The sequence below is a fragment of the Priapulus caudatus genome, unplaced genomic scaffold, assembly GCF_000485595.1.
Source record: "Priapulus caudatus unplaced genomic scaffold, Priapulus_caudatus-5.0.1 Scaffold164, whole genome shotgun sequence".
In the NCBI taxonomy this organism is placed as follows: domain Eukaryota; kingdom Metazoa; phylum Priapulida; class Priapulimorpha; order Priapulimorphida; family Priapulidae; genus Priapulus; species Priapulus caudatus.
In genome coordinates, this window is record NW_014577225.1 from 375,487 (window position 1) to 388,920 (window position 13,434).

Genomic DNA, 13,434 nt, shown 5'->3' on the forward strand with positions numbered 1-13,434 from the left:
GTGCGTGCGTGCGTGCGTGCGTGCGTGCGTGCGTGCGTGCGTGCGTGCGTGCGTGCGTGCGTGCGTGTGTGTGTGTGTATATATATATATATATATATAGTTTCCATATGTTCTCATGCAGCTAGGGGGGGCAGGGGCATGCCCCCCCCCCGGGAATTTTTTACAAATTAGGCTATATTTGGTGCATTCTGGTGAATTTTGAGGCCTGTGACCGGTTTCTGGAAACCGGTGCAAACCGTCCTAAATCCGCGCCTGACATGCATAGATTCACGAGGAAAGAAACCTTTTATTCACAGTTCACAGACTAAATAAAAGCTAAATCACACTTCGCGCAAGGTGGTCCATTCACAGTTCACAGACAAAATAAATTGCAATTCACAGTTCACGAGGTATAAAAACAGCCGATCACGTTTCACGAAAATACCCTTACCCACCCTCTTTTAAGAGAACAATGTGTTGTGTGTGATTCACTCATCAATGATTGTACACCGAATCAGCCATATACCATCCCACGCATGACCAGTCAGAGTGTCTCCCTCACACGTCGCACACGCAGGCGCTCTCACCCTGTGTTGTGCTGTGCTTGCAGATTACGCGCAGGGATTCGGAGGCAAGTACGGAGTACAGAAGGACCGCGTCGACAAGTCGGCCGCCGGCTGGGATGACGTGACCAAAGTCGACGCCCACCCGTCACAGGTTGACCACAAGAAGGGCTTCGGTGGAAAATTCGGCGTGGACGAGCAGAAGGATAAGGTAATGCGTCTTGCGATCCGAGAAGAGGAGGTGGGGGTGACAAGGTGCCGTGAGCAGTGTTCGACGGGGGCGTTTGTTTGTTGATGCGACGCACGAAGGGTGATTGCTACGTGCGAATCTCTACGACGTCGTAGCAACAGATTGATTGTAGAACGGAAATTTGAGATGTGACAGCATGGTAAGTGAAGAATAGCAATAAAGTAATAGGTTTAATGAATACAGCAGAACCCCATTATATGTGATAATTTCTCTAAAATATTAGGGATACATTATAGCGGGATAGTTGAATGATTACATTTCCTGTTAGTGAATGGGAAGTTTGTGAATAAACCAATGATTTTCATGCTGTTATCGCCCCGTTCCGACCAACATACACCCACGTATGGTGTAATTTTAGGTTTAATTATTTCATTGAAACAAAAACAAACAAACATAATTTACATACATGCAAAGGTTTTAAAAATTACACTTGCATAGAATAGATAAACACTGTTATTTAGTTAAAAATACATATGAAATAATGTAAAAGAATGAACGAAAAAAGGAGAAAAGAGAGCCAAGTGATTGATAATCCCGAATCATGAATACCCATACTCACATTATGGTGGCCCACGTTATGGCGGGTTCTGCTGTATTACACAAAATTTATATATATATATATATATATATATATATATATATATATTATACATGCATACCTACACATACGTGCTATGTACAAAATAAAAGTAAATATAAGTAAAGTTCTCGTTTTTAGCTCAACTGACGTAGTCAGATGCAGCTTGTAGAATCGCATGATCGTCCGTCCGTCCGTCCGTCCGACCGACCGTCCGTCCGTGCGTCAACAGTTGGGCACAAATCTTAACCGCTCGACGTACGGTCACGATATTCGGCACATCGGGGGGGATCGTCAAAACGAGTTGGGATGTCGAAGCTGGGGGTGAAGGTCAAAGGTCAAGAGGTGTAAAAGAAGGGGGAACATTCACTCCTTAACTTAAGGTATAGGGAGGAAATGCAGAATTGCGGCACAAATCTAAACGGCTCGACCTAGGCTTGTGAGTATAAGTGTATAGCATCATGGTAGGAAAAACCATCACTGTGCTGAAATTGGAGGTCACAGTGCAAGGTCATATGGGCAGCAGGCAGATTTTAGACATTTTCTGAGGACATGGTCTGACGGAGCGATTTTCGAAAAACTTTTTTGTTTCAGCGGTGACCTAGCATTTTTATGGCTTTATTGAAAGGACCATGAAATGTACTTTCCGCTGACATGCGAAGAGTAAGTCTCGGATAACCTTTTGACCCTCAAGAGGAGGGTTAAACATGGATTTGTTTCTCTCAACTGCATTGGCGAGTACCTGTGGGTGTGGAAAGCTCCCATTTTACAGTGAAATTCCACACATAACTCTTACTTGAACAACGCTTACTTAGGAGATAATGACATGACTTATATATAAGATTCTGTAGTGTACATTATGAATAGTTGGAATACAGTCACTACTCACTAGCACTCAAATAATTACCCAGGAGTGAGGCTGCGGATTTCCCAGAGTTAATTTTCTCATCAAATTTTGGCACCAATATAGACGCAAGTGTGTACGTTCTTGAGCTTATTCGGTCCACTAATCACTGGCCTACCTTGTACTGAAATTAGTTTAGAGATATTTGCTATCGTATTGCTGTAAATTGTAATCTTGCACGAGCTGCTCTGCCTCTGGCTGTATCAACCATTGAGCTATTTTTAACGAGCCAGATGTGCCTCGCAAGGGGTTTAATGTACCTTATTACCTGACACCATAGAACGCACGTTATGTATAGTAATAATATGGTAATTATTCGCTCCTGCTTTTTGCAATTCGTCGTCACACTGACAGCTGCCATTGCTGCAATGCTTTTGCTGACCGATGCAACGATGCCTTTGATAGTGGCCCGCCATCTATTGGAATTTTATTACACTAGTTTGAAGTGTTGTTTTTTGGGTTAGAAATGAACGTATGTATAGGACGTCTTGCTATGCACAAATAAATTTATCAGCAGAACACCAGACACCAGATGAGCCCTGTCGCTCTGCGGCACTTGTTCTACAAGTGGTAATTGACTAGCGGGACTATGATTATATGTGTAGGCTGCACATGGATATGACAACGTCGAGCCACTGTCACCAAGCTACGAGAAAACCAGAGCGGACGTGCCTTCAGAGCAGAAAGCCAGCAACCTTCGTGCCAAATTCGAACAGATGTCCAAGCAGGAGGAAGAGGTTTGTTGCGTCGCGCCGCGATTAGCATATTTACGTCGCGTTATCTATTGCGGAGGCGTTAACGGTAATTTTTAATTGGCCGTCTAATTTACAGCCATGGAAAATTTTGCGAGAACTGTTGAACCGTAGACGTGTCTTAACACGTGTTGAAATAGTGAGGCGGCAGTTGTCCGGTGGGAGAATTTTGCTGTTCTTCGAACATGCGCAACATAAATCCGTCTCGTCGGAAGGTCTGTGCTGAATGAATATGAAATTAAAACCCTCGCTGACTGGCCTTTAATAGGATTCGAAGAAGCGCTTAGAGGAGGAACAAAGGAGACGCAGCGAGCGCGACAAGCGCGAGTCCGAGGAGGAAAAACGTAAAGAGGAGGTAAGTTGAGGCAATCGTGTCAGCACGATTTGAAAAGTTTCTCTAGCGCCACCGTCATTCACTGGCATTCCCCGCCATGCGATGCCGCAAGTGTAGACGGTAATTGTGAAGCAAAATAATTTTTCCCTTAGATAACTAGCTGTGGATGAATCGTTATCACCCCCCCTCCCACCCATCAGCATGCTGCTTCCGATGATGATTACTCCCTGTCTCAGCTGTAGTATAACCGCATGACTCGATTTAAATTTATCGAAGTAATGCTTTAATTTTGTTGAAGCCCTCTGTGATACATCGTGTCGTGACGCAATAAGTCGCTGCGAGTATAGCCTGGAGTTGTCGTTCATAATGATTTACAGCGCATTATTGTATTTCAGTGGCTTGCGAGATAAAATTTGTGGCCTGATATAGTCATTAGCAGCAGAAAACTATTTTGAAGTTTGAGTGCTAAACAGTTAAGGGCCAACAACACAGAAACAGAGTGGAACAAAAGCTACATCACTAACGACTATAACGAGCCGCAACTAGAACCTCGTGTCGACAAAAAGCACCGATTGAAGCAAAATTGATAATTAACTAGATAAAATTTTGCTTCAATCGGTGCTTTTTGTCGACACGAGGTTCTAGTTGCGGCTCGTTATAGTCGTTGGTGATGTAGCTTTTGTTCCATTCTGTTTCTGTGTTGTTGGCCCTTAACTGTTTAGCACTCAAACTTCAAAATAGTTTTCTGCTGCTAATGACTATATCAGGCCACAAATTTTATCTCGCAAGCCATTGAAATGCAATAATGCGCTCTAAATCATCACTTGCAAATCAGCATTGTGATATATATATATATATATATCGAGAGCACACAATAGAGATTATATATATATATATATCTATATATATATTGAGAGAGAGAGAGAGACAGATAGATAGGTAGATAGATAGATAGATACAGATATCGTTATATAGGTGTTCTATAATATACTAGTTGTATGAAAACTTGTTAAAGCACATGTGGCATTGTGGAGTATGCCTTGCTTGCTTGGCTTGTAGCAAGTTGTGCTTGTTTCCCAGCTTGATTAAGATGGTGGCCAGTACTAGTCATCTCGATGCTGTTTTTTTTTCTCCAGAGAAGACAAGAAAAACTGAGTCAAGAAAGAAAGGAAGAGGAAGAGGCTCACAGGCACGAAGCAGAGAGAAGAGCACAAGCTCAGAAGGAAGCAGATGAGAAATCACAGCAGGAGAAGAGGGAGAAGGAAAGGGTCGGGCAAGAGGAAGAGGATAGGCAGAGAAAACGAGAGGAAGAGGAAGATAAGACAAGAAGGCAAGAGGAGGAGGATAGGCAGAGGAAACGAGAAGAAGAAGAAGATAGAATTAAGCAGCAACGAGAAGATGATAACCGCAAAAAACAAGAGGAGGAGGAGCAGGAGCGCGAGAGAAGGAAACAAGAAGATGAATATAAGCAAAAGCAGAAGGAGGCTGAGGAGGGGATGAGGGCAGAGGAAGAAGAATTAAGGAAACATAGAGAAAAGGAACAAGAGGAAAGACAACTTCTGAAGAAGAAGGAGGAGGAAGAGGCACTGGTGCAGCAGCAGCATCTGGAGCAGCAGTACCAATCAGTGAGTACCTTATCGCGAATTACACGTACATGCGCGAATTCACGCACGCGTGCACTCACACAAGGATGCTTGACTATGGCCTTAGTCAGTACAGACAATCGTTTTGTTTGAATGGACCTTCATGAGCCTAATAACCTAATTTATTGGGTATTAAGCGCTCGTAGTGATAAAATATTACCATTTTATTAGTTTATTTAAACTAGAAATTTAAGCTGTTACCAAATGTAATTATTTTTAGATTACAGACGCAGGCGCTAGAAAAGCTACCATTGTTATTATTATGCTTATGAGTGCATTATCCTTTCATATAAGTTAGCAAATTGTGAAATATTGTTGCATACCATTGTATAGGTCAGGAAAAATCATGAATATCGGCTCCTAACTGCTTTAAATCGTGGCATTACTCTGTGAACTGACTCAATCTAATGTTGAAGTCCTAAATCGTTGCTCCTCTCCTATTACTTTCACTAATGTTGGTTTTCTCTCCCATACATTGTGGCAGTGAATTCCTCATATTCGTGTATAGGTTGAGCCGCTCATAAAACCTTGTTCATGCGGTTTTTTACTTTAATATCAGCTTTTCCAACCGAGAGGCTTTATGCTCATTGTTGTCATTTTTACCGCATTGGTTGTTTCGATGTGAATAACGATTTCGATGATTTTGCACGCAAAACCCCACAGCTTCTTCTCCAATCTGCATCATTCATGCTTATAATGTGTCACAGAACATCAATATTTCAAAACATTTTTAGCATCTATTAGCTTGAGGCTTACGTTTATTTCACGTCGCCCGCGGTATCCGCTATGTCAGCATGCACTGTGCATGCACCCTATAACGATGCATAAAAAGTGGTCTGACTTGATGACAGCAACATTAGGAGAGCCGAAAAGAATAGTTTGCTAGAAAGCACACGTTCCACCTACGCGTAGACGCACTGGAAAATCTTCAGGCTTTGCTGGATCTTTTCAATAATTCACTATCTATTTACCAGGCTCATGTCGTCGCGCTGTTTATGACGAGTGAAGGTTTGATGGCTCGTTGCTGTGTGTAAGCTCAGCATCCTAGTTATACCTGCAAAGTTATCACGCACGCTATGTGAAGTTCTGGAGTGTGTGATTGTGCCTGGTGGCTTCCATGCGCGTGCGTGCGTACGTGTGGTAAATGCATCCTTCCATGCACGCATGAATGTTTGCATGCATAGATTTATGCATGACTGTGCGTGCGTGCGTGCGTGCGTGCGTGCGTGCGTGCGTGCGGTGTGACTGGGCGATCCATGCATGCGCACGGTGCGTGTATAGATCCGTGCACGTGTGAGTGCATACGCGCGCGTGCGTGCGGTGGGAGGATACGTGTGCGTCTGTACGTGCATGGATCAATGCATGCTCGCGGTTCGTGTATTTAATCCGTGCATGCCCGTGTGCGTGCGTGCGTGCGTGCGTGCGTGCGTCTAACGCTATCGACGATCGTTCGTAACGCTGCGTCGCTGCTGCGGTGTTGCAGCGCGGCGAACCGACCGAGGCGACGTCCGACGAGGATCAGCCGATGTATGAGGCCATCAGAGACGACCCCACGCAGCCGCCGGACGAAGAACTATACGAGGATCCAGGTGAGAGTCCCCCCCCCCCTTCGCCCGCACGAGTCACCTTCGCACGCTCACCTCGTGCTCTGCTCGGTCGCATGCCCGCCGGTCGTTGCCGCGCGATCACGTCCGTGTACGCCAGCGGCCCATCGTTAATAACAACCTTAGTTTTAACGATAGCCTAAACGTTACGATGTTTCTGACGACGGGCCACAAGACCATAGAGAGATAGTGGGATGGAGTGGGTGGGGTGGGGGGAGGGTCCCACAGACCAACTTAGATACTATTACGTGGTTAGTAGTAGTTAATGGATAACTGCTGATGGTCAGTTGCCCAGAACACAAATAGTGGGGCAGATATGTGAAAGAATTGTGGGGTTTGTGGTAACCGTGGGTGTGAATTTGCCACCACTTGAAAGTGTGACTCGTTCGTGCACCTAACCTAACCGGTGTGCCATCATACCTGTGAACCTGTGTGACACACTGATGTATCTCTTCTCTGCACCCGTGTAACACTCTCGTACGTGACTTATCTGTGCTCTTTGTTTGGTTCGTCTGCGTGGATTGCTATTTCATATCCTGCCCGGGTGTTTGTGAGAGCAACAGACCGGTGTTGTTATTAATCGCGAGTTGTGTAGATTCGGATTTGGAATGCAGCGCGTTAATAATCGTCTGGTGTTTACGCAGTGCAAATCCGTGTATTATTCTATCTACGTTCGGATACGCGTATGCCGTGTCACTACCGTTTGAATTTCTAAAAAAAAAACCGTCGTCTAAATTAATCATCTGAGCATGCTTCGCAAGCGACGCAGCCGCGACGGAGGGAGCGAATGCGCGGCAGGCTGCCGACGTGACGACGCGTAACCGTGGCGACGGTCAATGTCTGTGTTATCTCCCCCGCACTCCTGTCCCTCCCGCTCGTCCGTCCCTCCCTCCCTGCGCAACGTGTTCACTCGCTCGTCTCCACTTCCGTTCTCTCTCCTCTGCTCCCCCCTCCCTCCCCCGCTCCGTTCCTTCCTCCCCTCGCCGCTCCCGTCCTCCTCCCTCGCTCCCGTCCATCCCCCCTCCGCTCCCGTCCTCCCTCCCTCGCTCTCCCTCCCTTCCTCTCTTCCTTCCTCTCCCTTTACCACCGCTTCCCGTCCTTTCTCTCCCTCCGCTCCACCGTCCCTCTTTTCAGCCTCCGCCGCCGTCCTCCTCGTCCCCGCTCCCGCTCCCTCCTGGCGTCCCCTCCCTTCTCGCCTGCCGCTCCGCGTCCCCCTCCTTCCCCTCGCTCGACCGTCCCCTCCTCTCTCCGCTCCCTCCCTCCACTCCTACGCCCCGTCCCCTTCCGCTCCTCTGCTACCCGTCCCGCTCCCCCCGAGGCTCCCATCCTTACCTCCTGCGCATTACCGTCACTCCCCCCTCCGCTTCCGTCTCCCTCCTCAGGCTCCGTCCATTCTTCCCTCCGCTCGTCCTCCTCCCTCAGCTTCCCATCCCCTTCCTCCCCCTGAGCTCCCATCTTCCTCCTTGCGCTCGTTTCCCTTCCTTCCCCCGCGCTCTCGACGGCCGTTCCCTCGCCTCCCCCGCGCTCCCGTACCTCCCTTCCTCCGCCCCGTCCCTCCCTCGCCCTCCGCTTCCCGTTTCCCTCCCGATTCATCCTTCCTCCTGCGCTCCCCGTCCCGTCCCTCCCCGCGCTTCCCCGTCCCTCCCTCTATCCCACCTTCCGTCCTCCCTCCCGTCACGCTCCCGTCCCCCATTTCTGCTCCCACTCCGCTCTGTCCTTCCTCCCTCCGCTCGTCTCTCCTCCCCGCTCACCGTCCCTCCTCCCTCCGCTTTTCCGTCCCTCTCCCTCCGCTCCGTCCCACTTTACTCGCCTCAGCCTCCCGTCCCGTCCCTCCCGCTCCGCTCCCTCCTTCCCTTGCCCTCCGCTTCGTTCGCGTCCTCCCTCGTCCCGTCCCTTTCTCCTCTCGCTCCCCGTCCCCTCCTCCCTCCGCTCCCGGTCTTCCCTCCCCCTTCCTGTCTTTCCTTCGCTCCTCCCGTCTTCCCTCCCCCGCGCTCGCGTCCCTCGCTCCTCCGCCTTCCGTCCCTGCCCTCCTCCGCTCCCGTCCCGCCTTCCCCCTCCGCTCCGTCTTACCCTTCCTCCGCCCCGTCTTCCTCCCCCGCGCTCCGTCCGCCCTCCCCGCTCCCCTCTCCTCTCCTCGCTTCCCGTCCCCCACTCCCCTCCACTTCTGCTCGTCCTCTCCCTCCCCCGAGGCTCCCATGCTTTACCTCCTTGCTTCCGTCACTGGTCCTCCTTGCGCTCCGTCACTCCCTCCCATTGGCTTTGCCGTCACTCTGCCTGTCCTCCGTCGTCGCCTCCTCCGCCTCTGCTTCGCGCGTTTCTTCCCTCAGTCCCGTCTCCCTCTCCTCCACTCCCGTCCCTCCCTCCCGACTCAGCCATCTTAATCTCCCCTCCGCTTCCGTCCTCCTGCCCGTCTGCTCGCGTCCTTCCTTCCCTCCGCTGTCCGTCCCTCCCTCCCCTCCGCTCCCGTCCCTCCCTCCCCTGCGCTCCCATCCCCTCCCTCCCCTCCGCTCCCGTCTCTCCCTCCCCTGTGCTCCCGTCCCCTCCCTTCTCTCCGCTCCCGTCCCCTCCTTATCCCGTCTGTCTGCCAGCTAGACTGATGCCATCTCTCGTCGGTTTCAGATGCGGTGCAGGCAGGCGATGCCGGGCTGCTGCGTGCGGTGGCCATCTACGATTACCAAGCGGCAGACGACGACGAACTGTCGTTCGATCCGGAAGAAATCATCACGAACATCGAACAGGTGATGTAGATGTTTGCGCCACCTGGCGATTATCTGAGACAACGAGCGATTGCAGCCGTGGGAGAGAAGAGCGGGGAGAGGAAGGGAGAGCGAGAGAGGGAGGGAGAGGGAGGGAGAGAGGGGGGTAGAGGGGGGAAGAGATTTACTCCCACCTCACATATAACTGGCATCTCCAGTGGCAGCCAGTCACACCTGCTGACTGAGACCAGCAGTTTAGGTGAAAAAGCTGACGAAACCTGCCGTGAAATAATTTACGACTGTTTGTCGGTCGCAGCCGCGCGCGCGCCGACGTTAGCGGCAATAATTGCTCGCAAGTGCTCGTCTCTAATGTGTTACTTAGTAGCTCTGCTAGCACACGTCGACTCTGCTATACGACTCTAGCTCTACCACGGCCTACTCTTAAAACTTAAGGGAGGTGCTTTCATAGGTGATACTCGAGTGGGTACATGTAGGGTTAGGTAATCAGTTGCAACTATGCACTGAACCTTTACTCGGTGAACCTTTACTCGGTTCATCCTTTACGCCTGCACACTTAATGATGAAGTTGATGAAAAACTGCTCATTATGCCATTGCAACGAAGTTGCTAGGAGTGTGTATGTGGTTCTGCCCATGTGTATGAACGTCCACCGTTTGTTATTCGTCCAACGAATTTACTTTCAAACGTATTTTTGTAAAGCTTCATATAAAAGTTACAATCCCTCGTATGAGTTTGCAATCGAAGATACTGTACTCGCAAGCCAAGGCATAAAAAAGGCAAGCTTAAACATACTACAGAAATTGTACAGTTGTAAGCTTTCAATGCACTGTAACACTATCGTGTCATGTGCTTATTTGTGGCAGTGTTCTTAATAATGAGGAAAACAATGGTTTTGACGCGATGACAAGCGGTTTCAAATCACCTTCGTTAAGGCAGATTCACGAAAGAACTCGCCGAAAATCATGTACGCGTAGTGCCTGTGCAGCGTGCGCTAGGGGATTACTATTGCCAAGCCTAGCTTTGTTAGATTTACTTGTGCATTGAATGATAACATATTAAAGGCTTAAATAAGTTTATCGCCGATGATTAGCTATCCAGTGACACTGTTTAGTGCTAATTACGTGTGAAAACAAGATGTAGATAGACATTTGGCACTGCTAGGATATATATATATATACTGCATATGTGTTGCGAGGAGTGACAGTGATAAATTACTGATGAATTGATTGAATGCCTGAATGACACTATGAATTTAAACACACTCGCAAAAAAGATTCTGCCTGACGTATGTGCTAGAAGCCTTGCTGTCCGAGCTAACACTTATGTAACCGTGCAAACAGGCTTAATTACTGGTTGTATCAATTTCAAATACCATTTATTAATTTATTCTCTTGAGTTTTAATTCAGGTTTTGAATTATATATTAATTGATATTATAAATATATTATAAATAATCATATATAATATTAGTGAGAGCATATAAACCCTCACATGCTCTTGATTGGTTGATTGATATGGGTTTACAATACACTTGTGTTACGCGCTCGTGACATCGCATTGTAAATTTATTTTCCGTGCGATTCGTTTTTCCGCAGATTGATGCCGGCTGGTGGAGGGGAGAGTGCCGCGGCAAGGTCGGCCTGTTTCCTGCTAACTACGTCGAGTTACTGAGCGATTAGAAACCAATGTCGTGTTCGGTCGTCCCACGCCCTGCCTCCCCCGTCCCCCGCCCACGTCCAGCAGACCGGTAGAGCAATGACGAGTTCCCTCGGGGCGGGAGCAATTGAGCCAATCGGGGACGACGATCTTTTCTCGGGGAGCGAGGTTTTTTTCGTTTCTCTTTGCGTAGTTGACGGCGACTGTGACGTCTCCGGCATCGTGCGTCGCCGTGGCAATGCGGGGGCGGTGCGCGTCGCGATCGAACAGAAACGACGTCACGCCGCGCACGCGTTGGTGTCAGTGTCGGCGGCGATTACTTATTAGTGTGTGAGAGAGGGAGGGTGATAACCGCGATCTCTGATGTTCGATATTCCTGGCAACTCTAAAACCAGACTTTGAGATGAAAACAGTGGGCTTTCCGTCGGCGCAATTGGATCTTCATGCTGTTTTGTACGCAGCGGCGCATAGTCGTATCACTCCGCAAAGCTGATTATCTGCGCGGGCATTCTTGATCGCTAAAGAAAATTTCCCGAGAGCATCCGGGAATGATCGGCTAATGGTGCGGTGAAGAGGCGGCTTATTACGACGGAATATGGCGGATGTAGCATATCAAATCGTGCGTTCAGTTGTTGAATTTTATATACCGGTAATTTTTTTTTTTATCTTGAAGTTATTGTACGAAAATCGTGACATTTAACTTGAATTTGTCTCCGTCATGTTCTATGTGTTCGTGACTCGTGTTTCTGTTAGTAATTTGTCGCACCATGTACTTCTGAAATGTTAGAACAAGGTATATATTATTTCATTTAAATAGTAATCCGTATGTGGAGAGAGCATGAAAAATGCTGGAACGTTTGATAGTTGTATGATTTACTCTTCATTATTATTCATTGTACTGGCATTCACTGTTAGTTTCCTGAGATGATCCATATTGATAATGGCAAATATCTTTGAAAAAAAAAAACTATTCAATCAAAACGTTCTGTTGTTTCCAGTAATGCGACCTGAATTTGATTCGGCAGCATATGGAGGGTAGTCGTATGTATATACTACTTTATCTCGCCTATGTATAATGCATGATTTTTTTACAACGTGTCGTAATTGAAAATTAGCGATGATGCAATTTAACAGGTGCGGGTATACATTGCTAACCTATGAATTTATTCTGATGCTGGTGCATGCAGATAGCACCGCGTGAAATGAATCGCGATATTTTTCGTATTTTACGCGTACTCGCGCCTTATTAACGCAAGCACGCCGATGAGAGGTAACTATCACGCAGTCGGCAGTCAGCCGCTGACGTAAATTCACGAATTAATTATGTTAAATACGAATTAAGTATGTGAAGTAGAAATGCCGTTGCTGTTGCATGACGATCGCCGAGTGTCTGTGAACTAAACTGCTAAGCTAGCTGTGTATTTTTGATCTGTGATGACGAGAGTTGACCGATACTGTTTTATAAGCTTAATTCCTGGCGGCGGGTCACTGCTAGAAATAGCTTAGTTTTTTCTCGTACTATATACGATAGTAACCAGCTTACCACAGTGCTAGTGAACATTTGCCCTCTTCGTGATCTTACGTGCTGAGATGCATAGTCGCGTGGTTGACATTTGACACAACACGTTTGACACACACGCACACGTGAGTATTTAAGTTCGACAACGTGACAAAAAGGCATCTAGATGCGACGCAGGGTGGGTAAGACGAATACGTGACCAAACGATGCTGTGACGATTTTTCAAGGGGTGAAAATGGTGATGTGTTGGTGTACCGAAGGATGTATGAATGTAGATCAAAAAAATTTATGACTAAATTCTGTCTAAATCGTTCTGTCTAGTTCTCTCGCTCCATATATTCTCTGGTGATTGATTAGGTAAGCTACGTGTATTATTCTCTGGGTCTATCTGTTATCAAATGTACCGGTAACCAAGGGCGAGCGAAACCATTTCGTTGAAACGTGAAACGCGAATTTGTTATAATCACGAGTAATAAATCCTTTATTATAGAGATAAAACAAACAATATTATTATGTATATTAATTTGAATTTATTTTTGCCCGTGTAACATGATATCTTATAGCATGAACTGATCATAATTTCAAGGTACGTTAAAATCCGCGTTATTAACAAATGTACCCACCTAACTCTAAAATGTAAGCAATTAATTTTGCTTTAGTAAAATTACTACCGCGAAATCAGTAATACATTTCTACAAAAGATATCACCCTACAAGAAAGATATCACAATGCGAGCAAGATTATTTATCACTCGACGAGAAAGATAGCAACCACGAGAAAGTTATCACCCTAGGAGAAGGATATCACCCTAGGGCAAAGATATCACCCCAGGAGAAAGTTGTCACTTCACGAGAAAGATATCACCCGAGGAGAAAGATATCACCCCGGGAGAAATTTATCAGCCTACAATGCTAGCGAACCGTCTATTGGTCCGTATA

At 47.3% G+C, this 13,434-nt stretch overlaps 1 protein-coding gene across 2 annotated transcripts in view; it reads left to right on the forward strand.

Moving 5' to 3' along the window:
• LOC106806490 (src substrate protein p85-like) overlaps positions 1-13,001 on the forward strand; it is a 40,515-nt gene extending 27,514 nt beyond the window's left edge. For both annotated transcript variants that reach the window (XM_014808455.1, XM_014808454.1), the window contains 7 exons: positions 590-753; positions 2,879-3,010; positions 3,294-3,380; positions 4,496-4,984; positions 6,486-6,591; positions 9,226-9,344; positions 10,917-13,001. In XM_014808455.1, the coding sequence (XP_014663941.1) occupies positions 590-753; positions 2,879-3,010; positions 3,294-3,380; positions 4,496-4,984; positions 6,486-6,591; positions 9,226-9,344; positions 10,917-11,000 (1,181 nt within the window). In that variant the 3' untranslated portion in view covers positions 11,001-13,001. The remainder of the gene's footprint in view (positions 1-589; positions 754-2,878; positions 3,011-3,293; positions 3,381-4,495; positions 4,985-6,485; positions 6,592-9,225; positions 9,345-10,916) is intronic.
• The last annotated feature ends 433 nt before the right edge of the window (positions 13,002-13,434 follow it).